Below are 27,962 nucleotides of genomic sequence, written 5' to 3'. Positions count from 1 at the left end.
AATGGTTTATTATTATATATTTATTTATATTATATATATATATATATATACACACACACATATATATATATGTATGTAGGTATATATATATATATATATATATATATATATATATATATATATATATATTGTGTACTTAATTATTTCATAGATTGATCACATGTGAACCAGCTTCAGTCACTAACTACATCAATGTGTCTGTCTGTCTCACTTTCTAAACTCTTGAAAATAAATGGCCACCTTTTGCACCCATTATGGCGCACATGGGGCGCGCGCTCGTCCCCGTCCAGGACTGCAAATTCCACCTTAAGAAAACCTCCTCTCTCTCTCTCTCTCTCTCTGTCTCTCTCTTTCTCTCTGAAACTTTTACGCTGCAACTCCGTCGGTCCACCTTAAGCGCACACGCAAACGCAGGAGGCGTTCAGCGAGGTTTCCGCTTCTTCAGTAGAGGGGGGCTCTCGGACCGGGACCGCCGCGGCTCTACGGGAGAAAACACACCGTGTACAGGGTTGACGCACCAAGGTAAGAGAGAGAAAAACAAAGCAAGAAGAAAACCAACCAAACCAAGATGTCTGAATCCAAGTACCGCGAGTGGATCCTGGACACTATCGACTCGCTGCGGTCGCGGAAAGCCCGGCCGGACTTAGAGCGGATCTGCCGAATGGTCCGGAGACGACACGGGTCCGAGCCGGACCGAACCTGCGCAGAACTGGAGAAACTGATCCAGGAGCAAACCGTGCTCAAAGTTAACTACAAGGGCTCCATTTCGTACCGGAACGCCGCCAAGGTGCAGCGGAGAAGCAGGAAAAAAGACGTTGTAGATGTAACGTTGTTAACGGCTGCTGCTGCTGCGAGGAGGAGCGCGGTGGAAGAAGCCACCAGTCATTCTGACCTGAGCAACGGGGACAGCGCTTTCGGTCCCGTTGACCAGGACGAGGAGGATCTGGAGGTAAAACACCAGCATCTCATTGTCTTATCTTAACAGGTGGAGGTGGAGGTGGAGGTTAGTAGTATGTAGGTAAAACACGTCTTTATTGTGTGTGTATTGGAGTGGTGACGGGGAGTGATTTGCAAGTGCACCCAAAAAAAAACTGCCGCAGACGGGGAGCGGCGGTTGGACCTCGCTCGAGCGCTGCTGAGAAAAAAAAAAACCAACTGAAGGTGCGCGTGTGTAGTGAGTGTCGGTTGGAAAGCACTTTTTTAAACGGACGATGATTTAAACGCTTAAATTAAGAAGAAGACAGAGACAAAAAGTTGCACCGTCTCTGCCCGTCCGCCACAAACCAACAAACCCAGAGCCACCATTGTCGGATTCGGTAGCGAGAAAGCGCTTTTCGAGCCCCAAAGTCGGCGTTGAGCGAAGGAGGAGGAGGTAAGCTGGTAAGCTAGTGAGAGTAGCCCGGAAGTTGGAGAAATTCGCTTTCAAAATAAGAGCGACACAATACGCGCTTACTAATTATTAGGGTGACCAGGTGTCCCACTTTAAAAAAGGGGGACTGCACAACAACTTTTATCACAAATGTATTAAATATTTTAATCAATTGACAGTCTTAATTATAATTATAATCATTGATAGATTAATGTACGTATCATTTTTAATGTTGCAGCTGGTAATCTTTAATAATATAACATATTTTATTTGTTGATTATAATTTGTCTTAATATTCTGAATCTGTAAAGTAACTGATGTTAGTATAAAGTGCATATATACAGTGCAAGTATAAAGTAGCATAAAATGGAAATGCTCAAGTAAAGTACCTCAAAATTGTATTTACTAAATACTTTGTTAATGATATCTCTCCATAGTTTGCCACACAAAACAATATTATTCGATAAGAGGACTACACCACAAAATAATCCAATACTACAGCACCACACTACACCAGTACCGTGTTATCTCAATGGAGGGGTGTTGTGAAAACACTGGCAACCAGAAAACGTTAGATTTTAACGGTAGTGAGAGCAGAAACCGGTGTTCATCGGTGTGTCCAGGTCTGCTAACACCTAGTTGTTGTCCCACATATTGCACTATACTCACATTTTTAATAGTCCCGTATCTCAGTTGTTACCCTGCACCATATTCAGTTTTATAAGTTCTCTTCATCTCCTGGTATTTTTATATCTGGTATACTTTTTGTACTTTGGTTTTTGTACTACCGACTTTTTTACTGCCTTTTTACTAACATGTTTGCACTATGGAACTGTGATGCTGGAAACTTGAATTTCCCTCGGGATCAATAAAGTTACTATCTATCTATTTATCTATCTATCTATCTATCTATCTATTCTACAATTTAATTTAACAGACGCTTTTGTCCAAAGCGACGTATATCTGACACAAGCAAGGGTCTAGATAGGTGGGAACACAGGAGTAAGTGCCAACAACAGCTATGCAGGCAATGCACAGGGTGTGTAGAAGAAGATTTTTTTTTTTACCATCATCATTAGCAACATCAACAACGTCATCAATGTCCTCATCATCATGAATATCCTAATCAATATCATCAATATCGTCATCAATAGTATCAATAGCATTAGATGCAGAGGTGTTCATGAAAGAGCTGGGTCTTTAGCTTTTTCTTTAAGGTAGAAAGGGACTCTGCGGATTGATTAACTCATTCCACCACCGGGGGACTACAGAGGAGAAGAGTCTAGGTAGCGACTTAGGGCCCTGTTGTGATGGGAGTACCAGGCGTCTTTCATTGGCCGAGCGTAGTCAGCGGGAGGGAGTGTAGACCTGGATGAGGGTGTCCAGGTAGGCGGGAGCCATATTGAGACAATGTCCCACATTTTCATTGGCTCTAGTTGTCAAGAGTTAAACCATTCCACTATCCAATGGCTGTGAAGAAAGCAGGGAAGGCTGTCATCGTGGGCTGTGTTTGCTGTCAAACTGCGCACACCTGGGTCAAATGCAAGTTGACCTGTCACTGTCTTTGCTACGCTATGCCGGGGAAAATTGCAAGTCACTGCAAACTCACAAACTATGCAGATTTAGGCCAAATATGATGGAAACTACCACCACAGGCGCAGTTTTGAACCCCTTAGAAATGCATCCATGTTTTTTTATAATAATGTAGAACTAATAATTATTGTTGTCTTCATATTTACCAAATAAGAAACCAACAAGATGAGAAGATAGATTTGCGGTATTTTTATTTACTTATAATAACATTGGACGCTCTCTGTCCACACACCGTTAAATATACACTTCTGTTACACCATGTACACAAACCATGTACCGATCAGCTGTGCGGTCAAGATCAGACTAGAGACGTAACCATTCAAAAGATGGGTGAGTAGTAGGCTACTTGCTCTCTTCTGACATTTGTGTTTTTTAAACAGAAAACACAGGTGTTATGCTGCGATATTTACTGAAAATGACAATAAAATATATATAATACAATACAGCCAACAGTAGCCAGCTGTCACCTTATTTAGGTGTTTGTAGTGAAATGAGGAGGTATTGTATCAGATAACTCCTCATTTCAACTTCACCAATCAGCCGTTCCTCATCAGTTGGAATAAGGAATAAATAGAAACAGGGCGTCTGACAAAAGTTCAGCTCAAACACGCACGCTGCGCATTGCGTTGTCACCCGCGGTCAGTTCGTTCATTCCAGTAGAAAACATTGCAATCAAACTGATTTTGTCACAGACGCTTACTTGCATTATATTCTGTTTGGAGGGTGTAATATGTAAGCTACACACATCCCAATACATTAGACCCCTCTGTTTTGTACACATTACATTCCCTCTAGATTTTTTTTTGGAAACCCACAACCTTAAAGTTCAAACTGTGCCTATGACAAGATTCAAGATTCAAGCCCTTTATTGTCATTGTGTGGTACAATGAAATTAGATTGTGACAATCCCATAGGTGCTAATGAAAAGATTACATTGCACAAAAGTGACACAAAAGTGACCAACGTGTAATTGCACATGTCCGTAACAATAGATTTACAAAGAAAAAGAAATGCAACTACAACAAAGACTACTTACAAGTGGCTGAAACTGGTGGATGGCGATTCTCAGAGTTATTTTTGCAAAATTTGCCAGTTATTTTTTGAATTTCAAATAGAAATGTTTATTTTTTTAACTTATACATTATATTAAAAATTTTAGACTACCTCTCAGCATTGGATTCAAGATTCAAGATTCAAGATGTTTATTGTCACACCGGTTATACAAGTACAATCGTGTGAAATACTTTTTGCTGGGAAGCTCCATTAAGAAAACAGTAAGTTAAGTAGCAAAAAAATAATAAAATAAAAATAAAAATAAGTGTATTTACAAATAATATACAGTATAATAATAAAGGAAGTACTTGGTATATGGTAACCATAGAAGCAATATATATATATATGTATATATATATATATACATATATATATATATATATATATATATATATATATATATATATGGGAGCAGTAGAGGTTGCATACTATAAAAATATTGCACAGGCATTTATTTTTATTTTTATATTGCACATATTGCATTGATTGAAGTATTGCACTTTTTGTGAGGAAGAGAGTGTTGTATGATTTATCTGTTTATCTGGTAATGTGTCCCACATTGTCCCACACAAACATAGTCTTTGTGCCACGTTTGATTTGTTTGTTGGGAACTGGTCACCCTATTACCTAGTTGGGGTTTTATTTTGGAAGCGTTGGCCGGAAATGGATGTTTTCATTCTCACGTGCTTGTATATGTGGGAGTGGGTGAAGGAAAAAAGTCTGAAACACCGCGGATGTAGGATCCTGATGGGGGACGCTGGAGCATTGTTGGGTTCTTGACGAAAAACAACCATCCCCGTGTTAAATGCCACCACAGCCACGTCCTGACACATTATCTGTCCACCTTATGACGACATGTCCCCCCCTTTCCGTCTGGACTTTAACATTTAACCCATCACTATGTTTTGTCCCGTGAAAAACAGCAACCAAATGCATTGATCCTCCGTGCCAAAGTACTCACAATAAACGTGCATTTATGCAAATTTATCGAGTGATGCACGATTGCAGTCGCAGTGCATAAAGTCTGTCGAAGCTACATCCATTGTCGGACACGCAGCCAACCAAGCTCGGTCACGTCTAATGCTTGGTGCTGTTATGGCCTCTCTCTCTCTCTCTCTCTCTCTCTCTCTCTCTCGTCCCGTGCAGCAATGCCATCACTTCTTCTCCGTGTCTGGCAACTATTTGTTGAGCCACATACATCACTGCAAAAAGTGATGAAATATGTAGGAGCCGGTATAACACCGTGAGAGCTGAACTAACGTGAAGCGACCGCAAAACTGTGTTCGCAGTCCCGGTGTTATATAGCTGAAGCTGGCTGGCTGGTGGATGGATGCCCTATCTAGCCGATGTGGGTTAAGCTGAGATCAAATTGACTTTGTGTGTCGCTGCAAAAAAAACGAATCACTTTGCTGCTTTCTCGGCTGCTTGTTATCCAGATTTTTTACATGGTCAGATGTAAGACAGTGACGTGTCCGATAACGGACTCTCTTGTACTGTAAATCGTTGACACGGTGCAAAGTCAAAGTAGACGACTGATGCTGTGCTGTGCGTCGAGTTAAAGATATTTTATATATATATATATATATATATATATATATGTATCTGTGGTGCTTTGCTGTACGTGTCTCTGCTGCGTTAAAGAGCACACAGACACAATGGCGAGGTCTTTACCGCGGCTCTCAACTCCATGCGCACTTTGGAGGAAATTTACGCAAAAACCTCCCATCGGCCCCTTTTCTCTCTACTCCCCCTTGTGTGTTAGACATAATCAATCAAGAAAGGACTCTAAAGACGCACCGAGCACCATCGTCCGTTGTTCGACATGTAAATCGTCCTCGGGATGGTGTTTTTTGTCACCGTGTCTCGGTGTAAAGTTGTGTGAAATGCAGCGCGTTACAAGCGGCTCTTTTCCTCCGGAGTGGGGCGGGCTTTAGTGCGCTCTTGGTGCTCCACTGCTCCACTGCTGCTGCTTTCTGCTGCTGCTGGGTCACGCAGTCGCACACAAGGTACAGTTTTTTCCTATACAGTCGGAATGATGTTAAAAAAAACTACTTGTATGCAATCACATCACATCACATTCAAGTGTTTAATTGAACGCGTTCTGTGGCTCGCAGTCTGCATGTGAACGCTGCACCGCAGAAAAGCATTCAAAGGCAATAATTTACCAGCACAGCACAGCGGTCACATTGCGACATCTGTATGAGCGTGTTTTTCATGTGACAACGCTCAGCCCTGCAATTACTACTCAGTCATGAAAAGAATCCCTTTTTGTAACCTTGCAGGATTTACCAGCCTTTAAAGTTGTTGTCAAATAATGAAGTTTTATTGTTGATGGTGGCTTTTTAAGCTCATTGATCCAAGCCAAAGATTATGACTTATGTTTTGTTCAATTCTGCACTAGGGCTGCACGATTATGGCCAAATATTGAGATCACGATTATTTATCAGGATTTTAGTGACAACATATTTTTTATTGCACTTTCACATTAAAATAAACACTGCTTTCACTTCCATACTGTGCTACATTCCTGTAGAAAACAATGCAATCAAACTGATTTCAATACAGACGCTTACTTACATTGTATTCTGTTTGGATGGTGTAATATGTAGGCTACACACATCCCAATACATTAGACCTCTCTGTGTTGTACACATAACATTCCCTCTAGATTTTTTTGCGAACCCCCAACCTTAAAGTTCAAGTTTTTCAATTTCACATAGAAATGTTTATTTTTTAAGTTGTAGATTATATAAAAATAATGAAGTTAATTGTTGATGGTGGCTTTACGCTTATGGATCCAAGCAAAGATTATGTCTTGTGTTTGTTAAATTCTGCACTGGGCTGCACGATTATGGCCAAATATTGAGATCACGATTATTTATCAGGATTTTAGTGACAACATATTTTTTATTGCACTTTCACATTCAAATAAACACTGCTTTCACTTCCATACTGTGCTACATTTCCCTAAAAAATTAGGGCTGCACGATGTTGGAAAAAACTGACATTGCAATATTTATTTTGTCTGCAACATGAAAAAATCCAGGAATATTCAACCTACCCTCTTTGCTAGCTACATTTTAAAGTTAAAGCTTCAGTAGGCAACATTTTTTTGGCATCACTAGGCAAAAAAAATCCATAATGACCTTTCAGCATATTGTAATTCAAGTGTTCTGAGAGATAACTAGACTTCTGCACCTCCGACTTTGACCAATCACAGGTCATTTCAGAGAGAGCGAGCGTTTCTATTGGCTGTGCTCTGGTTGGTGGGCGGTGCTTGGTATTTCCTCAGGAGATCTCAACATGGCTGCCGGGTCACAAACATTCTCATTTTACAGCTAAACAGTACACTACAAGGTTTTTCTGAAAACATTTGAGGTGAGAAATAGGCATTACAGTAACAGAATATTGATTAATATTTGATCAGCGCTGCCTAGTTTGACCGTTTGATCGGAGTTTGTGAGTGATTGTCAGCTGCTCAGAGACGGCAAGACTCCAGATCAGCTCTGACTGGTTGTTTTCCTCCGGTCTGTGAAATCTTGCAGATGCCATTAGGAGCACCGGAGGACACAGAGGAACATGATTATTTTCAGTCTCATGCACTACTGTCAGGATATACTGACCGTTTTATAAAAATAACTTTTTAAAATCATATTTTCTCCACTTCTACCCACTGCAGCTTTAAATGCATCAATCTGGTGCACTTTGAGAGCAAATTAGCAACATTCAGAGGCTAGATAGACAATTTTATGCTCTGAATTGAATCATAAACACATTGGTTGTATAGATAATATGTATCCCCAAAAGTGAAGCCAAAACATCTTGATCACCAGCTGGTGGCTGGATGTTTGTTTAGGAAGCGCTTGATTTGATATGCAGCAGAGTTTTCTATGAGCAGAACACACATTTTAAACGTCAATATCGCAGGCGATCATGTTCATTTAATTGTGGAAATCCCAAATTGTGATCGTGATTGATATTCGATTACTTGTGCCGCCCTATTCTGCACCCACTTTAGATTTTTTAAATATTACATAAGTTAATCATCGTTGGGGATTACAGTTATAAAATACAATCCACTATGCTGCAGCTATGTTTTAGTAAAGGAGGTTGCACTTCAACAATGGGATTCGCGGTGGAGTGCTAGACCCAAAGTCCAATAAACATAAAAATCAAGGAGGACAAAATACTAGCATTTCACTTGTTTAATTGGCTCACATCACAATAGACACATACACATGTGCACGCTCTGAAGAAAGCTCTGTGCCGAAACGCGCAAGATGTGCTGCCCTATCACATATTTATGTTGCACCTATGCTTCTGTTTTGCAGGCCGACACCTCTCTGGCAATGGACACAGACAGTAATGCAGATGAGGAGGGGGCTGACGAGAGCCGGGATGGGCAGGATGGACCCTCTCCTGGCCGCACGTATGAAAACGCCGCCGTGCACTGTGCCTCTATCCGAGCCGTCTCTGCCCCCTGTTCCCCCTCTGGCGCTCGGCCCGGCCCCGGTCTGGATTGTGCCTCTCTCCAGAAGGCTGGTGAGAGGCCCAGCTCCTTGCCCCCCTCCAGCCCCAGGGCCCTCACACACAATGACTGGGCCTATCATTCTGCTGTCTGCCCAGCGGAGCGCCAGCACCCAGGAATGCAGAGAGACAAAGGTAATTCACACTGCTAGACACGGCACACACGGCATTATTGAGCACTCAATTATTGTTTCATGTGCAAGATTTATGCTTAGTTTTGCCTTGGTTATGAAATAGGGGTGGGGGCTGGATTGGTGACATGGTTGTTGACGGTAGTAATGCCTCAGTTAAAGCTGCAGTGGGCAGAAATAGAGCAAATATGATTGAAAAAAGTTATTTTTATAAAACGGTCACTATATCCTGACAGTAGTGCATGAGTCAGGTAATCTGAAAAAAATCATGTACCTCTGCGTCCGGTGCTCCTAATGGCATCTGCAAGATTTCACAGACCGAAGGAAAACAACCAATCAGAGCCGATCTGGAGCCTTGCCGTCTCTGAGCAGCTGTCAATCACTCGCAAACTCAGATCAGACGGTCAAACTAGGCAGCGCTGATCAAATATGAATCAATATTCTGTTACTGTAATGCCTATTTAAAGTTTGTGAGCCGGCAGCCATGTTGAGAACAGTTGAGGAAATACCAAGCACCGCCCACCAGCCGGAGCAAACTTTCTCATTTTACAGCTAAACAGTACACTACAAGATGATTCTGAAAACATTTGAGGCGAGAAATAGGCATTACAGTAACAGAATATTGATTCATATTTGATCAGCACTGCCTAGTTTGACTGTTTGATCGGAGTTTGCGAGTGATTGACAGCTGTCTCTCTCTAAAATGACCTGTGATTGGCCAAAGTCTCCCGTCACGAGCTAGATTTTTTAAAGCCTGAAAACTGAGCCATGAGGAGGAGCTAAAGTCTAGTTATCTCTCAGACAACTTGAATTACAATATGCTGAAAGGTTATTATGGAATTTTTGCCCAATGATGACAAAAATATTCTGCCTACTGCAGCTTTAATGTACACTAGATTGCAGGAGAAAATAATACATTTCCGTGACTTAGTAATGTCTTCCTGCAATAAGTGGTGCAATCATCCATCGGCTTGTTTGTACCAGTTATTCAGGTTTAATGAACAGTGTTAAAAAAACACATCAAAGAATTTTCAGCACTAGAATTTGCCAAGAATAAAGTCAGGTGTGACAGTAATGATTATGTCAGCATGTAATATAAATGTTTCTCTCTCTGTTAGCAGCAGCCATGAAGCCAGCAATCCAATCTCCAACTACCAGCCCCTGCGCTTTAAAGAACAACGTGAAAAAAGAAGATGGAGGCAAGGCAGTGGATAGCGGCCTTTCGTCTGACCAACTGGTACCAGACTATGCAGCAGGGCTGGTAATTGGCCTGTAATCCTTTTATGGCAAACAATAACACCTGAATGTCTCCTGCTTCTTTGATCTCTCTGCTTCTACACCTGACATTTTCATTTTTTCGGTTTGGCCAACAGGATGAGACCAAGAATGTATCTGATGGGAGACCACAGGCACTGCCTTTGCCATCTGACAACTGTGAGTAGCATAATGTATTTTTTTTTGTTTTTATAGCTGCTGTGTAGCCTGCATCTGTTTTGCAGAGAACAAATTGATCACTTGTCACAAGGGCGTAGGTTTGCATATGGACGGTAGGGACATGTACCAATATTTTTGGAGGACAGAATTATATATGAAAAGTTGTGGCTGGTCGGATATTCACAAGAGTGAAACTCCAATGTCCGATTGCAAGTGAATGCAGCAAGAGATGACGCTCCCAGCTGCTGCTCCATTATCTCCCAGCCCCATGTGCAGCCTGGTCCCAGCCGCACACAACGACTGCTGAAGACTGTTGTTTTCCTGCTAAATGTGTGTGAAGGGTCGACAACTTCCAATAGTAGAAATATATAGAAGGGCTGCAGATGGATAGTGGCAGGTTGTTTTGTTCAGTAATAGTATCTCATGTTTGATTGTGAGAGGGACAGTTTAAACCTGACTAAACTCAAATATTTACTGCCGCTTACAAGGTGTCTCCTGATTGCCTGCAGTTACTAGCATCTCTGAAACTGCAGACATGTCCACATTTTAGATCAGTGCAACATACAAAAGCACCCAGTTTAAAGGCATTAAAATCACTCGCTCCAAGCCCCATTTATGTCCCTACAAATGTTGAGACCAAACCTACGCCCTTGACTTGTCTACTCTCTCATTTTGTGAAATTGTTTCTAAGAAAACGGTTAACTGTTAAAGGAATTAGGTAATGACAGCTCATTATGTCTCAAATACCATTCTGTTTGCCTATTTGGCCTTTTTGACTAGTATTTGCCTTGAGGCTAGCTTGAGATTTTTTGAATGCTTCACAAGCTTGTTTTGCTACCTTCCAGTCCAGGTGGTGCTCACTTTGACTGTTAAAAGTTGTTGCTCAGAACATGCCGCCCTTCTGCAATGCTGCACTATTAACAGCTTGTCTGGTAGAGGTGTAGATCTGCAGACATGATACAGTTTGATTCACTTCTGAAGTTGATGCATCATGATTATCAGTCAAGAAACGTCACCGTATGACCATGTAATAAGCATACATCTGCAGAGGGTTTCTAAAAGCTGTGTATAATAATGTTTGGTAGATAACATGTGCTTACAGATGGCTCTTAATAATTCAGAAAGGGTTCATATTTTATGGTATGTATTTGTTTTGTGTACACCACCAAGCACAATTTGTTGTGTTTTCAGTGCTCTGCCCACAGAGTTTGTTTATTTGTAGAAAATCTGAAATGTGACTTTCTGGCTTTCAATGCAAGAGAAGTGGTTATTGATTTTCCCTCCTTAGTGAGACATTACCAAGAGACCTCCAAGCAAATGACTAACAGAAATACAGAACAGAAATAAACTACACTAAAATGTTTTTTTATCAAGTACAATGCCACAGTATACTGTACTTGGATATGTTTAGCTGAGAAGGAGCAGTTCTCCTGTCATGTATCACATGCATGAAGACAGTCCAGTGCCAGTATCTTGTGACAGTGGGCTGGTACTGCATAGTAAGGGTGCTGTATCAACACCCATTCACTTTACCCTCACTGTGCTGAACCGTGAACAAACTCTAATGGAAAAACATACTGTACCGTGACAGTAGAGGCCTCAGTGTGGCATACTAGTGCCACGGAGAAAGCATCACTCCCATTTCTTCACAACTCTGCTGCTGTTTGTTCAACATCACACCAATGAATGTCACGGATACGAAGCTGCACATTTAAAACTCCAGAAAAATTATTATTGTTAACTAATAGGGCTGTCAAAGGTAATGTGATAATAACGCGTTAACCCAAATTCGTTTTAACGCATTAAAGCAACTTGCGGGTTTTAGGTTGTGGCAACCTCATTTTTAAAAGTAGAGTGAAGATACTGGCATTAAACTAGAAAAAAAATAATGAATCCATTGATACCAACCGTGCCATGCTAGCTTTTCCCAAAGGAGAATAAATAACGCTACAAACTTATGCTAAATTTTGGCGAGGAAAAAATGGCATGGTGGTGTTCAGAGGGGTCCCTTGACCTCTGATCTCCAGATATGTGAATGAAAATGGGTTCTATGGGTACCCACGAGTCTCCCCTTTACAGACATGCCCACTTTATGATAATCACATGCAGTTTGGAGCAAGTCATAGTCAAGTCAGCACACTGACACACTGACAGCTGTTGTTGCCTGTTGGGCTTGAGTTTACCATGTTATGATTTGAGCATATTTTTATGCTAAATGTAGTACCTGTGAGGGTTTCTGATCAATATTTGTCATTGTTTTTTGTTGTTAATTGATTTAAAATAATAAATATATACATAAATTTGCATAAAGCATCATATTTGCCCACTCCCATGTTGATAAGAGTATTAAATATTTGACAAATCTCCCTTTAAGGTACATTTTGAACAGATTCAAAATGTGTGATTAATTGCGATTAACTATGGACAATCATGTGATTAATCACAATTAAATATTTTAATCAATCGACATCCCTATTAACTATATTTTTATTGTTATTTTATTTCACCAATAGAAACCAGTGAAATCAACTCTGTATTGTGTTTTAGTGATCGTTAAATAAATATAAATATGCAGTCAAGGTTTCTCCCAGAGCATGTCGGGATATCTATTAAATCCGTGTTTCATTGTGCAAAACATTTGTAATAATTTTGCTTCCATTTTGTCCCCAGGTACATTAAAGAGCAAGATAGATATATCCTCCTTCACAGCAGCCGAAGACGGTCTTCTGAATGGTGGTAAAGTTGATGAAGTGTGAGTATCCTGTTATTAAATAAGTCATTACATTCTCCACTAGAAATGCATTTTAACAAATGTCCTCTCTCCCTTTCTACAATGGTTTAATACACTCTTTTATTTTTCAGCTATTGTCTTGAATAATTAATCTGCATATTTCTGAGGCACAAACTCATGTAAATAATTACTGACCACACAGAAGGTCACCTAAAGGCTTGAGCATAACATCAACAACAAAGTGAGACATTGCCTGCTGAAGAAAAGTCACTTTGTGGTCACGTCTCTCACTCCTTTCTATCTGATCTTCCTCCAGCACTGTGAAGAAGGAGAAGATGAGCCAGAACTTAATGCAGTGGACTGTGGCAGATGTGGCCAGTTACTTCTCGGCTGCAGGCTTTCCAGAGCAAGCTGTGGCGTTTCGAACACAGGTCAGTGCACCACCACAAAATTGCCACAGAGGGCACTATATACACACTGAAAACCACACACATCCCATTACCCAGTGCATTTTTAGAGGCAGTTAATATTAAGTGTGTTAGTTCAAAAATAGTGTATGCTGTGACCTGTATCAATTTATTTGTGTACACCAAGCTGCTTGGTAACAGCTGCTAGGAAAGAAATGGCAGTCTGGAGGTGACGAGGAAAATAATTTTTTAAACATTTAGGTTTCAATAGCTAATTAAACTGTCTACACAGCGTGTCCTGGTGGACATTTAAAACGTTCATTACATTAGTTACATTAAAAGGTGTCAAGCATTCAGGATATACCTTCAGAACCCTGTGGGTGACGCTAAGGGCGTTTTCATAGTAGGTACGGTTGATTTGTATCGTGCCCGAGTATGATTGCCCCCGATCTCCCAGCTTCCCCACCACTCAGCTTTCACATTAATAATGTTGTTGTGTACCTAAGTACACTTGCCAACCTTGAAACCTCAAAAATAGGGAGATTTAAGGACCAAAGTGGGGGTTCTGCCCCAGAAAAATGTTTAGTTTCAGAGACTTTGCTTCCTGCCTTATGACTTTTAATGAATGAAAATAACAAAATAATAAGTACACCACAACAGCATTTTAGGTAGAATAAGCCTACTTTTAATTTTACTTTTAATTCTCTGGTAAGAAAACTGAATATTTCGCCCCTCTGGCGTGTGAATCTCTGGTATAAATTAACATTCATCAGTTTTTATTCTTTCATTAATTTTTTTGCCCCTGCTTGAGTATTTCTTTCTCTTAGTTCTCTCAATATCCCTCTCACGACAACGACACCGCTGCGCTTTGCAAAACATTATTTTTAATGGCTTGCGTCACACCACGACGACTTTTCGCTGCGTCGAGCAAAGCCCATGTGATGTGCGGCGAGCGCAACTCAAACCGCGTAGTCACGAGCATCTCTTCCACTGGGAAATGACATTTGATGTAACTCTATTTCCGTTCGGGTGGAAACAGTAGGGCTTATACACGCAGTGCCAGAAACAGGTAAAGATAACGAAAAGGAAAAAAGGAGTGAAAATCTGCCATAAATCGGGAGAATTGTGACTCCAGCAGGAAACCAGGAGAGGGCAATGAAAAAAAGGAGGGTTGGCAAGTATGCGTGACATTTGTTTATGTTGTCGCCATAGTTTCAGCTGGGAGATCAGCTGTTCTAGCGGCGGTGCATCGTAAAAAATAATTCACTCAAACTCGACAGAAACAAAATTTCCAACAATCACCAACTCGTTTTGGTTGAAATAACCGAGTTAGATGTGAAAATATGCCGGCTCTGCACTCTGTTTCCCCCCCGCTGTCTCTCTCTCTGCCTCCTGAGCAGCTGAGCGGCTCTCTTGCCTCGGAGGCAGGCCGTTAAATTAGCTGAATAAAATGACAAACATCGCCCATCGCCTACTGTTAATATTTTGGAGACAAGAAAGAACCTCTCGCCTGCCTTCCTGCTTTATCACCCATGGCCGTGTGGTTCTGGGCGGCTGTACCTCAGTGGATAGAATAGTCGTCTCTTAACCACAAGGTTGGCGGTTTGATCCCCGGTTCCTACTGTCTGCATGTTGAAGTGAGTTCAGCAAGACACTGAACCCCAAGTGGCTCCCGGGGGCTTTACAGCAGCCTACTGCTCTTATGGATGGTTGAAATGCAGCGGTCCTGTATGTAAATGACAAATACAATAAGGTTTACATTCAGAGGATGAGATCGGTGCATACTGCCTGCATATGCAGATTGTGGAGGAGACCGGCGGCGTCAAAAAAACCCTGCCCTTTCAAAACTCCTCGCTGACTGCTAACGTTACTCGCGTTAAATAGCAGTTTACTTCCATGTTTTGAAACAGTGGGTTTTCACTCCTGATGCGAACCGTACCCAAGTACACATGAACCGTACCCGAGACCACCTTGAGTACGGTACACAGTGTTCACACTAATCAAACAAACTGGACTTTGGGGTCCAGTGTACTCTGATCCGGTCCCGGGTCCCTGATGTGAAAGCCTCCTAACTGAGCTCTCCCCAACAGGAAATTGACGGGAAGTCCCTTCTCCTGATGCAGCGCAGTGACGTATTGACTGGTTTGTCTATCCGACTCGGCCCTGCCCTCAAAATCTACGAGCGCCATGTGAAGATGCTGCAGAGGACCCACTTCCTGGAATGCGATGACCTCTGAAGTGGCGATTCACATGACAGACAGACAATGCTGCATTGACCCAAACGTGCATGCAGTGCCCTCTCTCCCATCTAGATCCTGCCACCCACCTTCATATACAGAATATGTGGAGGGTGCGTGGAGGGGAACGGCTGCGGTGGAATTCGCTTTCACTGTGAGAATGACCAGAAGCTGAAAGACAGTCATCCTACCTCTCATCATGGTCTTTGGTTTTCAAGTTTCTTTTTCACCCATGTGGCTGTTCAATTGCATTGTCAAGGGAATAGACTGGTACGTTTTAAAGTGGAGGAGCAATGACCTTTCTGCAGGAGTAAAGGATGGATAATGGGACTGAGCCTTGCACCAAGTGGACCACCTATGGGCTAAATGTACCCACAGAGACGTGCTGCACTGCGTAGCGCTGCGAGCAAAGTGTTGTCACAGCTTTGGGTCCACAAGAAAATGTCGGTTTGGCTCTAAAATCTCTCCCTGCATCCTCGCTCGATCTATTACGGTACCTTCTGTTAGTTCAGAACCTCTAAACATAAAACTCATCTGTTGTGAGTTTTCCGTTGAATTAATTGTCATCAAAGTGCTGGGGAAGTCAGACTATCTACATATCTGCATCACAAGTCTGATTCCTGACTCATCATGCCACCAATAGCTGCTGATGTTGGATTATGTCTTCAGTGTTTCTGCAGCACAGAGATATAACCAATATGATATATAACTACCTGCTGGTAAGGCAATATGTTGTTGTTTTTTCTATCTTATTTAGATCTGACTGTGGTCCAACTTAATACAGTTGCATTTTGGGGAACAATTGCAGATAGATGTGACCAGGAAAATGTGCAGTCTAATGGAATTTGCTTTCATACACAAGCAAAATACACTTTGGGAAATGTTATTGTAATACTGAGTATATTGTTTTAAATTGAATACAGCTGCTCAGTGCCTGTTTATAGAGCAGATATCTTGATCAAATGCAATATTGTATGTTATCATCCATTTATACTTTGTCCAGCGTCTCTTTTTAATGTAGGCCAGCCTCTTGAATTGTAACATTCCACGTGATGTAGTCCACATCTCTGATGTTTCTCCTCCCCTTTTTATCTGTAACATTGACACTTCTTCCAGAGTCACAAATAAAGCTCACATCTCTCCGTTCAGTCACTTGTTTTCTGATAGTTTATTACACTCGTCGTATCAAGAATTTGCCTGAAAACAATTGTTTCGGTGGGTCAGCGCCTCTTCAGTCTCAATCAAGTATTGTAAACAAACTTTCCACGTCAGATTAAAGTCCTGCTCGACACTGAATGCTCTCCTCACACAAAAATTGCAGCAGGACTTTCTTTTTAAAATAAAATAAATATAATTTGAAGGTTCAGTCGATGCTTAAAGGGACAGATTGGGTGTTTTGAAGTGGGGTTGTATAAGGTACTTATCCATAGTCAGTGTATTACCTACAGTAGATGACGGTTGGCACGCCCGTAGTTTGGAGAAGCAGACAGGACACCGTAGCAAAGCGATACAGTACTGTGGACGGGGCCGGCAGAAAAAAGTCATTTAGCCACCTAAAAGAAAGGCTTACCTTAAAAAAACATTATCTGTTTAAGTGTACGCTATATTTAGAATATTTTCACCACTTTATCTTGTCGTAAGACAGCCCTTTCTGATGGGGAACTGAAACCGTTGTATCCATCTATGCTCTCGCCAAAGCCACCAGACTCCATTGGAATTTTTTTTTATTTTTACCTTGCAGAACACTTGGGGTTGCTGGTCTTCCGCTGCCTCCATCGGTTAGTTTGTTTGTACTATTGTGTGACTTTAGTGAATCCAAACTAACCAAAGTCACAGAGTAACACAAACAAACTAATCGATCGAGGCAGCGGTAGATCAGCAACCCACGTGTTCTGCGATGTAAAATTACAGTTTTTTTCTTTGGTGAGAGGCTTCAGTTCCCCGTTGGAAACAGAATTTATAGCTGTCTCACGGCAAGGTAAACCGGCAAAAATATTGTAAATACAGCGTACACTTTAACTGATATCGATTTTTTTTAAGGTAGCTAAAATACGCTTTGCTGTCGGTCTCGTCCACAGCAGTACATTACTTTGCTCCGGTGCCGGTTCTCTTCTGCTTCTCCAAACTGCTGAACGTCATCTACTGTAGGTAATACATCTACTATGGATAAGTACCTCATACAACCCCACTTCAAAACACCCGAACTATCCCTTTAAAACTAAATATGTAATACTATGATGATGGTTTGATGACAAAAAAGTGCGCTTCTTCAACTGAGCACTCTTTTTGCACTATAATCATCTTGTGTAAATAAGAGGTATATATTTGTCGGACATGTGCGTGTTTACGCTGTCAGCAGTGTTTGTTTTCCTATACCACAAATACAGTTTATCCAAAGAAAAGATTTTTCCTCACCCATGGTGTAAAACGTGGGAATCTAATCCAGATAGCACGAGCACTACTGTAGTGTAAAGGTCACTTGGATCAGTAGAACACTGCATGAGGCCACAAAGTTGTCAGCTCCAGGCTGCACACTAGTTTGACATTGCAGATTAGCCTCTCGGTTGCCCAGCTCTGTGGGAAACTTCACTAATCAGGTTGCCAAACGCTATGAAAATAATGTGATTTTTAAAAAACTAAACGGCACTCTCAATCAAACATGTTACAACTTACCAAAGTAGCAAAACACCTCTAGCTCTTCAACATCACATATAACATTAAATTAAGACTTTAACTCCTTTGCCTCTAACAGTCCTGCATTCACCAGTCCCACACCAGTAACCGTAAAAGCCACTCCTTGTTATGGAGTGACATGTAACTACATGTTACATGGAATCCATATGACCAAAATCCATCCATGCTGTTGACCTCAGCACACACTTCCTGACATCCAGTGGATGGAGATGGAGATGGAAGGACCCGATCAGTGAGGGGGTGGATGTGGGTAGAAACCGTTGTTTTTTTCTCCGCCAGGCTCTACAGGATGAAGGGCAGTATGGAGCAACGCAGGGTCGGATAATCTCTGAACTCTTTTACGTAGCTGCCGTGTTTGCCTTTGGCCCACACAGCCATCTGAATGAAGGCCACAATAGTGACGAAAGCCACAGGCACACACTGGGTCATCACTGTGAAGCCGATCCAGGAGCCCACCTGTGAGCAGGAAGTTTACATTAACACACAAACACACACAGTGCTTTGAGATTTATGATACATGTGCAGGACGTAACCAGTAGATGGCAGCGATAGTGCATCTTATCTTACAAGGATGAAATACAATGATGGTATATTACTACTGGGCTGCACAGACGTGCACACAGTTAACTTCAGTGTTCAAATGTGGAACATTACCTGCAGCAAAATACAAATAATAATAACCAAACTGAAAAGAGACAAAAAATACCTTGAATTAAATATTCTTATAAACAGATTCTTAGTCATAAAGAAGTAGAAAATTGACAAAATAAATCATAATTAGGGCTTTATTAAAATATTTAGTCGCGATTAATCACAAATTAATCGCACATTTTTTATCTCTTCAAAATGTACCTTAGAGGGAGATTTGTCAAGTATTTAATACTCTTATCAACATGGGAGTGGGCAAATATGCTGCAAATGAATGTATATATTTATTATGGAAAATCAATTAACAACACAAAACAGTGGCAAATATTGCTTAGGACTGCTTACCTCATATGTGTAGTTCGGACAAGAGACCAGCCAAAACATCCATGTGAAGGGATTTTTTGTTGGGTAAGGAATCTTCTTGGTTTTTGAACCTGAGATGATGCGTAAAAACAAATAAAACAATGTATTGCCCCATACTGTTGGCTGCTTTTATTAAAATTGGAATGCTTACACTTTATGTCAGAAAATGCTCACCTGGTGGTTTGAGGTTTCGAAGAGCAATATGGATGGAAAAATTCCCTACTTGACAGAACTGTAGGAATGAAGAAATCCAAAGATGATCATCTACATAACGATAGACTGTTCAGCTTAAAGGGATAGTTCGGGTGTTTTGAAGTGGGGGTTGTATGAGGTACTTATCCATAGTCAGTGTATTACCTATAGTAGATGACGGTCGGCACTCCCCACTCTGAGAATTTTACCTCATAGAACACAGGTGTTGCTGGTCTACCGCTGCCTCGACCTGTTAGTTTGTCTGTGTTATTGTGTGACTTTGGTGAATCCAAACTAACCAAAACAACACAATAACACAAACAAACTAACCGATCGAGGCAGCTGTAGACCAGCAACCTCTGTTTTCTGTAAAATGACTGTTTTTTTCAATGCAGTCTGGTTGCTGTGGTGAGAGACGGTTCCCTGTTGGAAACATAGACTGTATAGCTGTCTGACTTCAAGGTAAACCGTAAAAAATATTCTAAATATATCGTACACTTAAAATGATGTTGATTCTTTTAGGTGTCTAAAATACGTTTTGCTGCCGGCCCCGTCCACAGCAATATATTGCTTTGCTTACGTGTGGTAACTCCTGTCTGCTTCTTCAAACTGGGGGTGTGCCAATCGTCATCTATTGTAAGTAATACAATGACTATGGATAAGTACCTCATACAACCCCACTTCAAAACACCCGAACTATCCCTTTAATGTCTGGAAGATTCCTCTACTGAGCCATGAATATCCAAACTGATCTCACACTTACCAAGAAAATGTAAAGTCCTGTATTCACCTGCTGCGGCCCGTAATCTGTCCATGTGTTACAGAAAGAAAAAATGGATTAAGATGGAGGTCAACTATGATTGATGAGTTAAAGTGAGAACTGCAGTGGTCTGCACTTACAGGGCGTGGTGTAGAGCGGGTGGTTGATGTAGTACGCCATCCAAGCTGCAGTGCACCAGTAATAGCCACAGTTCTGGAATAGAGGGCGAGACTATAATAAGTCATACTGTCAAGATAAGGCTCCACACACGTTCGGTTCAGATTTCTGAGAGGAAGAACACAGCACTAAATAATAATATCACATTCAGAGGTTAAAATTATGCAGCTCGCTCACCTTAAATATGTTTCTGAGAGGCATGGTCCCGTGGGAGATCCGATGGACAAACAGAGTCTCCAGGATCCTCTTGATGTAGTGGAAGGAGTGACACATGCAAGCCAAGCTGCAACACACACACTTACATATTTAGCTGTGATTAATACAGGGGCCTCGCTGCAGTCCATTACACTTGGCCCTGAATCAGTGTCAACGTAGCAATATGCTTTACTGGTGTTTGTCATGTCGAGGAAGGCATCTGTGTAAAGCCTGGGATTGTGTGATACACTGTGTACAGCAACAAAAAAAGAAAGCCGACACTCACTGTACAACCCAGTGCTTGCTGCTGGTGAAGTCGTATTTCGGGGAGTAGATGAAGGGAAGGTGGAAGTAGAACATTAAGTAGATGACCAGCGGGCCAACACACTCCGCCAGGAACACCTGAAGAGAGCAAAGAAAATACTTTAAATTTAGTTTTTCTTGGTTTGCAACCAGATGCATGAGAATAGGGCTGCAACTAATCATTATTTTCATTGTCGATCAATCTGTCGATTATTTTCTCGATAATTGATTAGTTGTTTGGTCTATAAAATGCTAGAAAATGGTGATGAGTGTTTCCCAAAGCCCAAGATGACGTCCTCAAATGTCTTGTTTTGTCCACAACTCAAAGATATTCAGTTTACTGTCATAAAGGAGTAAAGAAACCAGAAAATATTCACGTTAAGAAGCTGGAATCAGAGAATTTTTGCCTTTTTTCATAAAAAAAAATACTCAAACCTAAATATATTTCAATTAATTGAGAATAACGACCGGTGGGACTATATCCTTGATTTAATCCACTCTTCTTCTATGTGGTTTATTGCAGTGTAAGGTTCTTTTTAGAGTACATTATACAAATGCCCGAAAATGTACCCAGATACCAGTGATATTTGCAAAAGGTGCAAACAGTCGCCTGCTAACAATACTCTGGTCCACATGTTCTGGTCCACATGTTCTGGTCCACATGTTCTGGTCCACATGTTCTGGTCCTGTCCAAATTTAGCAGATTTCTGGCGTCAAATTTTTAACACACTTGTGACAGTTTTTGGCATGAACCTTAACCCTGGACCTCTCACAGCCATATTTGGAGTCCACCATCTGCAGCACCTGATGGTGGGGCTTTGATAAAAAGGGAATGATAATATAATAATATTTGTAATATATATAATATAAAATGATAAGGTAATGATGATAGAAATTTGCCATTATTCCCTGTTTGTTAACTCAGAGACCAGTTCACTCTAGCTCTGCCACTGTTTATCGTACACAATACTGGTGTAAAATCAATTAATTTGAGAAACTAATCGAGAATAGTTGGCGATTAATTAACAATTGACAACTAATCAATAAATCGTTGCAGCTCTACATGAGTTTATGCAAAAAGGCAGAACAGCAGAAAAAAGTCATGAATGAATTCATGAGCAGCATTACAATTAACAGCTTTAATGATTAACTGTAATAGAAAACACACTATCCAGTGGAATTAGAGTATTTTCTCCGTGTTAGTTCAGCACTTTATCCTCTGCCAAAGGGAGAGTGTGACACCAGCATGGCTCCGGCTTCTCTAATAACCCACTTGTCAAATCCATCTTAAAACAGTCCATCTAGTTGTGCAACCGTTCAGCTTAACAATAATAGTGTTCATACATGTGCCCATGGAGCAAATGAGACACTAAGGCAGCTTGTAATACCAGCTTTCCACAAATGATATGATCAAGCGCAGCAGCACAGCTGACGGTGAAATTGAGCCCTGAATCAGCACCTCCAGCAGAGCCTCGGCTCAGTCAGCATTGCCGGACCACTACAGCTACTGGGGATCTCTGCCGGGGGCACCTCATGTTCCTGCACCCACGGTGGGATCAGGGTGCAGGGGGGGGGGGTGTCAGGGTTGGTAAGGACAGGGAATGTAGAGACCGGGTGGGCAAAGAGGCGCAGTGAAAGGCGAGTGAGAGGTCAGGGGGGATAAACACCTTGGGTAGAAATGGGACAGTGAGATTAGATGTCCTCGGACAGAGGACAGGCGGTCCGAGAGGTGAGAGAAAAACGAACCGCAGCAAATCACCTCTATATGTCACTGCGGGTTGATATTTATATTCAAGAGTTACTGAGTGGGTGAGAGAGTGTGTGTTTATATTTAAAGTACAAGAATCTTAAAAGGCCATACCAGCCGTTTTGCATGTTTCAGGCTATTAAGTACCAGTGGTGTATATTTGCAGACCGTAATGCACGGCAAGCCTCTTTCCCTAATAGTCAGCCGATGAAAAGCCTCACATCACTTACAATCACATCCAGGAGACAAGCATGCAAACTCAGAACTGGAAAGGACCAATTAAATCATTTCTTGCATTAAAAAGGTTGCTGTTCAGAGGATCAGATCTTGATTGCTCAAGCATCCTTGAAATCAGGAACAGGCAGATTTTTTTCAAAACACACTCAGAGCTGAATTACCACCCTCAAAACCAAAGTTGATTTTAATTACAGGATGCCAAAGGAAGGCGGAAGGTGGAAGGTGGAAATCGATCTAAAAACACCTCGTATGGTACATTAGAAAATAGCTTTTCGTGCATATGGCCACGCTCAGGGCTCACTTTCTCCCTACATATGCCAGAAAATGGGGCTTCCAACACATGGGACTTATATGTTTTATTAATTATTTTATATATAGTCATTTATTTAGATTTTTTATCATTCTTGTTATTATTACTTTCACCATTCTCTCTCCTGTTTTTCCAGGTTGTGGGATGAGGTTTGCTGGGGTTGTGCTGTTTGTAATGCCCTGAAACTGCTGCAAAATGTGAATACAAATTAGGGCTGTCAATTGATTAAAATATTTAATTGCGATTAATCGCAAATGAATCACACATTTTTTATGAGTTCAACTGTACCTTAAAGGGAGATTTGTCAAGTATTTAATACTTTTATCAACATGGGTATGGGCAAATATGCTGCTTTATGCAAATGTATGTATATATTTATTTTTGGAAATCAATTACAAATGCAAAACAATGACAAATATTGTCCAGAAACCCTCACAGGTACTGCATTTAGCATAAAAACAATATGCTCAAATGTCATAACATGGCAAACTGAAGCCCAGCAGGCAACAACAGCTGTCAGTGTGTCAGTGTGCTGACTTGACTATGACGTAACCCAAACTGCATGTGATTATCATAAAATGAACATGCCTGTAAAGGGGAGACTCATGGGTACCCATAAAACCCATTTTCATTCACATATCTTGAGGTCAGATGTCAAAGGACCCTTTTGAAAATGGCCATGAAAGTTTTTCCTTGCCAAAATTTAAGTTTAAAACGTTATTTAACCTCCTTCGCGACAAGCAAAGCATGTAGTATGACATGGTACCAATGGATTCCTTAGATATTTTTAGCTTCATATGATACCAGTATCTTCACTCTAGCTTTGAAACTGAGCCCACTACAACCTCCGAAAGAAATTAGTGGCGTTGAAACAACTTTGCGTTAACGTTAACTTTGACAGCCCTAATAGAAATATATCTTAAAAAGAAAACAGCTTAGAGTAAAACATGCATGACTTAAACATGTAACACCTGTGTGTGGTCCTAAATATTGTGTCTGTGCACGTGTTGACTCACAGTTCCCCATGTGAGCTGGGCTCCGAGGTCATTGAAGTAAAAGCTGGCGGTGGTTCCCACAGGAAGTGTCTGCAGAATGTCCTCATCCCTGAGACACTTGCCCTCTGAAAAACATGATAAGACCTGACAGCATCACAAAACTTCATCACCTTCACACCATCAATCAACTGAGTTGGATAAATGCAGAAACTATTGTTAAAAAAAACAAAACAAAAAGCAGACGCACTTGGATCCAAACGCAGGGATTGTCTGGCTGGATACCACTTTGGATCTGTTGAAATGAAGAGGAACTTTATTCTTGGCATGCTCGAGAGTTTATCTATTAAAAGTTAAAGGGACTGTATGCAAGTTTCTACATGTATAAATGTTTTTTAATCTTTTTTTATTGCCAATGTGTGAACAGGTTGTGTCCTAACCAAAAAATGAGACCTGCCGCGACTTTCTGGGTTTCCTCTATCAGCCTCTAAATGTGAAGAATGCGGGATGTTTTTTCCGGGAAATGTGACGTCACGCTCGCGAGTGTCTTTATTTTCAGCTCCACTACAGGGCTAATGATACATGTCCACAGGCTCTGTCCTTTCCATGCTTCCCATTTATTGTCTATGTAAGCAGCCGGGCAATGCATTCTGGTACAGTGGCGGCGCGATTTGAGAGACGGACCGTCACGTCGCCCGCACGATCAGCACGATCAGCCCCCACCACAACTCAGACTCCAACTCAAACTCCACAGAAGCACAAAAAAAAATAAAGTTAGGATCAACATCGGCCGGGCCTTCTATTCACGGAGGGACCTTCGTTTGGTAAGATTAACATTACTGCCAAGCATGTGGAATATATAGTGATATTATGGTTTTAGCTGTCAATCACGTTCAGGCTCGATGCTCGCTCGCGTCTACGTAGTACGAGCACAAGCGCAAGCAACAGAACGTTGACTGTCGTTGACTCAACGGCCACAGGTGTCACTGTTAACAAGCAATTTCTGATTCTTACATAGAGCCCCTTTAAGATCGGAATAAATAGAGAATTTAGTTTTCTTAAACTTACTCACATGATTTGTGAAACAAAGCTTTAATATCCAAAACAGTGGCAGTTGGCTCCACCTGCAATCAAAATGTAAAAAATAAACCGTACTTTATTCAGTGTGCAGACTGCAATGTTGTTATTTACAAGTCAATTTACAAGACATGCTGTACTAAAAATACAAAAGTATCTGCATCACTGTCTTTACTGCAGAAGTTTTAATTTCTTTTGGAATTTGTCACACTTGCATTTCCATCAGCAGTGATCCCTCTCGGTTTGCACTTTTATACAGCTGCTAATTACGTGTGTGTGCCTGCTTGTTGGCTCATGCAGTGCAGCACAGGCGGCAGGCATGAACTGTAGCTGGAACAGACGAAAAGGAATTTATCACCTCCTAAAGCTTCAGTAGGTAGAACGTTTTTGGCATCATTGGGCAAGAAATCCATAATAACCTTTCAGCATATTGTAATTCAAGTCCTCTGAGAGAAAATTAGACTTCTGCACCTCCTCATGGCTCTGTTTTCAGGCTTTCTAGTCTATGAGAAATTTTGCTCCGGCTGGTGGGTGGTGCTTGGTATTTCCTCAACCGATCTCAACATGGCTGCCGTGTCACAAACTTTCTCATTTTACTGCTAAACAGTACACTACAAGATGTTTCTGAAAACATTTGAGGCGAGAAATAGGCATTAGAGTAACAGAATATTGATTCATATTTGATCAGCGCTGCCTAGTTTGACTGTTTGATCGGAGTTTGCGAGTGATTGACAGCTGCCTCCGTTGAATGAACAGCCAATAGGAACGCTCTCTCTCTGAAATGACCTGTGATTGGTCAAAGTCTCTAGATTTTTTAAAGCCTGAAAACAGAGCTATGAGGAGGTGCAGAAGTCTAGTTTTCTCTCAGAACACTTGAATTACAATATGCTGAAAGATTATTATGACATTTGTGCCCAATGATGCCAAAAACTCTCTGCCTACTGCAGGTTTAACTGCAAACCTCGCTGATAATGGCTGCACTTGACCGGGGCACCTTGAAGTAGATGATTATCTGCAAAATGACCCGTCCGCTCACAGTGATGACGTTTCCTCTGACTTCCCTGCAAAGTGATGACAGTCTCTGCTACTTTTAGAACAGACATGAGATGTTTAAATTTCAAAATGAATGCACCGGGAGGTGATAAACTGTCGTAATTGATCATAAAATCTGTGGCATGCAAGTTCTTGAGCACACTCTATAGGACTTAAATATCTGTGATCATAAGCAAGTATTATCAGTCTGCTAAAATCATTATGCTGCAATATAAAAGGCGAGTGTAATCAGAAACCCTCCATCGTCCTGACACTTACTTTGTCCAGCAGCAGCAGCTTCTCCCTAGTCTTTAAATCCACGATCTCCACCTCAAAGTAAACAATCCTTTTGGCCTTTTTGGGAGGTTTTGGCTTTGGCCTCGATGAACTCTTCTTCTCGTTTTCTCCATTTCCACCAGTCTTTGCTTCTAAAGCGAGTACATCCATGATTAATCCCAAATCTCAGTATAGTCCTGTGAAACAATCTGTGATATGTCCAATCAACTCCCCCTTGCAACTGTCAGTCCAACTCAAGCGTGTCTTCTCTGGTGCCTTCCGGACTCTCTGAATAGCCCTCCACCTCCAGAAGAAGTATGCGAGACCATAAACACTTTTCCCTCCCCAGATGGAGTGTGAGAGAGTCGAGAAGAGCGAACGGGGAAGGAAAATGAGAAGAAGGAGAGCTGGAACATGAAGTGAAGCTGCTCTTCACCTGAATAGCAGCCTCTTCATGATCCACAGCCCCCCTTCATGCTACAAAACGCACTGAAGACGAAACCGGAGAGCCCCAAGACATAATCCATAGAGCGCCATTTGCAAGGCTAAATATAAGTCGCCTGATTTGCTCTGCACCAGCTTGGTAACCTTGGGCAGCCACGTACACTCAGTGACAGATGCCAGTGTGTTCTCATTAGACCTATAAGACACATCTCCTGTCTGCCTCTGCTCCTCGCTCTGTTAGACCAGCCCCCCATTAAAAGCTGGATCCATATAGATGAGAGATCCTCCACATGCCAACACTCCCTCCCTCCCCCAGACCACCTGTGTGGCTCTTTTCTCTTTCTGACCTCCATGACAAAAGACTGACAGGTTTATTTCAGGGGGCTTGTTCAAGGTTTTGTGTGCTGAATGAACAGCATATCACTTCTAAAATACTTCAAGGTTTGCGGTGGGACGAGGAGGGCGAAGAAAATGCTGAATGGGGAGGAGATCAAAAGATGCCTTTCGTCACAGGGTGTCAACTGATCATCGCACATAGCCAACTGCATATCTATATTCTGTGGTCTATTTATAAAACCAGCAGGAGCAGCCAGAGACCGGCAGCGAGCAGCGGTATCACTGTTTGCATTCCAAGATTGTTTTCGAGTCTCGTATTAGAAAAATCACTGCGATAAACCTTTTTTTTTTAAACACTTATGATCAGAAAGACAACAATGTATGGGAAAAAAATCTCAAATATATGCTGAACTATTTCTATTTCAAAAGTGGTATGACGTCAGAGGAATGCTGTGACATGGGACTCCGAGGGATCACTTGTCCTCAGAGTGTCAGCCATCTTTACTCTCCTGTAAATACATTCTTCAAAATACAACCTTATTCCTAATTTAATTGATGATTTAACATTGAAAATAAATGTTTAGTGGCCATTTGTCGGAGGAATTTATATCAAACTTAAATCAAAGGGTCACTGACGCACCACGGGTATGTGTGAGAGTCTATTGTCCATGCAAAATGTGTTTCAAATATTTTTATT

General features: G+C 41.4%; 2 protein-coding genes across 3 annotated transcripts; one reads left to right on the top strand and one right to left on the bottom strand.

The window, feature by feature from the left end:
* The first annotated feature begins 410 nt into the window (after positions 1-410).
* Positions 411-16,630, top strand: samd1a (sterile alpha motif domain containing 1a). Of its 2 annotated transcripts, none has more exons than XM_074656425.1 (7): positions 411-949; positions 8,347-8,677; positions 9,795-9,934; positions 10,047-10,107; positions 12,778-12,859; positions 13,155-13,269; positions 15,336-16,630. In XM_074656425.1, the coding sequence occupies exons 1-7, from the start codon at positions 569-571 to the stop codon at positions 15,480-15,482; spliced, it is 1,257 nt and encodes a 418-aa protein (XP_074512526.1). In that variant the 5' UTR covers positions 411-568; the 3' UTR covers positions 15,483-16,630. The 2 variants fall into 2 exon arrangements, with proteins under 2 accessions (XP_074512526.1, XP_074512525.1); XM_074656424.1 differs by having other exon boundaries at positions 425-949; positions 9,792-9,934; positions 15,336-15,614.
* On the bottom strand, positions 16,629-27,125 carry tecra (trans-2,3-enoyl-CoA reductase a). The gene is made up of 11 exons (XM_074656426.1): positions 26,489-27,125; positions 25,173-25,224; positions 24,351-24,395; positions 24,125-24,228; positions 20,798-20,913; positions 20,494-20,599; positions 20,280-20,352; positions 20,143-20,186; positions 19,362-19,419; positions 19,170-19,258; positions 16,629-18,632 (listed from the first exon to the last, which is right to left on the bottom strand). Exons 1-11 carry the CDS (start codon positions 26,654-26,656, stop codon positions 18,459-18,461), a joined length of 1,029 nt encoding a protein of 342 aa, XP_074512527.1. The 5' UTR covers positions 26,657-27,125; the 3' UTR covers positions 16,629-18,458.
* Between the last annotated feature and the right edge of the window lie 837 nt (positions 27,126-27,962).

Source organism: Sebastes fasciatus, chromosome 13 (assembly GCF_043250625.1).
Source record: "Sebastes fasciatus isolate fSebFas1 chromosome 13, fSebFas1.pri, whole genome shotgun sequence".
NCBI lineage: Eukaryota > Metazoa > Chordata > Actinopteri > Perciformes > Sebastidae > Sebastes > Sebastes fasciatus.
The sequence above is the reverse complement of the archived record's forward strand: the minus strand, read 5'-3'. Positions and strand labels throughout refer to the sequence as shown.

What these genes read in the sequence shown, in the direction of transcription:
- samd1a (XM_074656424.1), top strand. Translation starts at nt 569, where the DNA reads ATGTCTGAATCCAAGTACCGCGAGTGGATCCTGGACACTATCGACTCG. An exon ending in AGGAATGCAGAGAGACAAAG is followed by an intron (nt 8,678 to 9,791) that starts GTAATTCACACT and finishes TCTCTCTGTTAG; the next exon opens with CAGCAGCCATGAAGCCAGCA. An exon ending in GCCTTTGCCATCTGACAACT is followed by an intron (nt 10,108 to 12,777) that starts GTGAGTAGCATA and finishes TTTTGTCCCCAG; the next exon opens with GTACATTAAAGAGCAAGATA.
- tecra (XM_074656426.1), bottom strand. Translation starts at nt 26,656, where the DNA reads ATGGATGTACTCGCTTTAGAAGCAAAGACTGGTGGAAATGGAGAAAAC. An exon ending in AGCAAGCACTGGGTTGTACA is followed by an intron (nt 20,600 to 20,797) that starts GTGAGTGTCGGC and finishes TGTGTGTTGCAG; the next exon opens with CTTGGCTTGCATGTGTCACT. An exon ending in CAGGACTTTACATTTTCTTG is followed by an intron (nt 19,420 to 20,142) that starts GTAAGTGTGAGA and finishes TCATTCCTACAG; the next exon opens with TTCTGTCAAGTAGGGAATTT.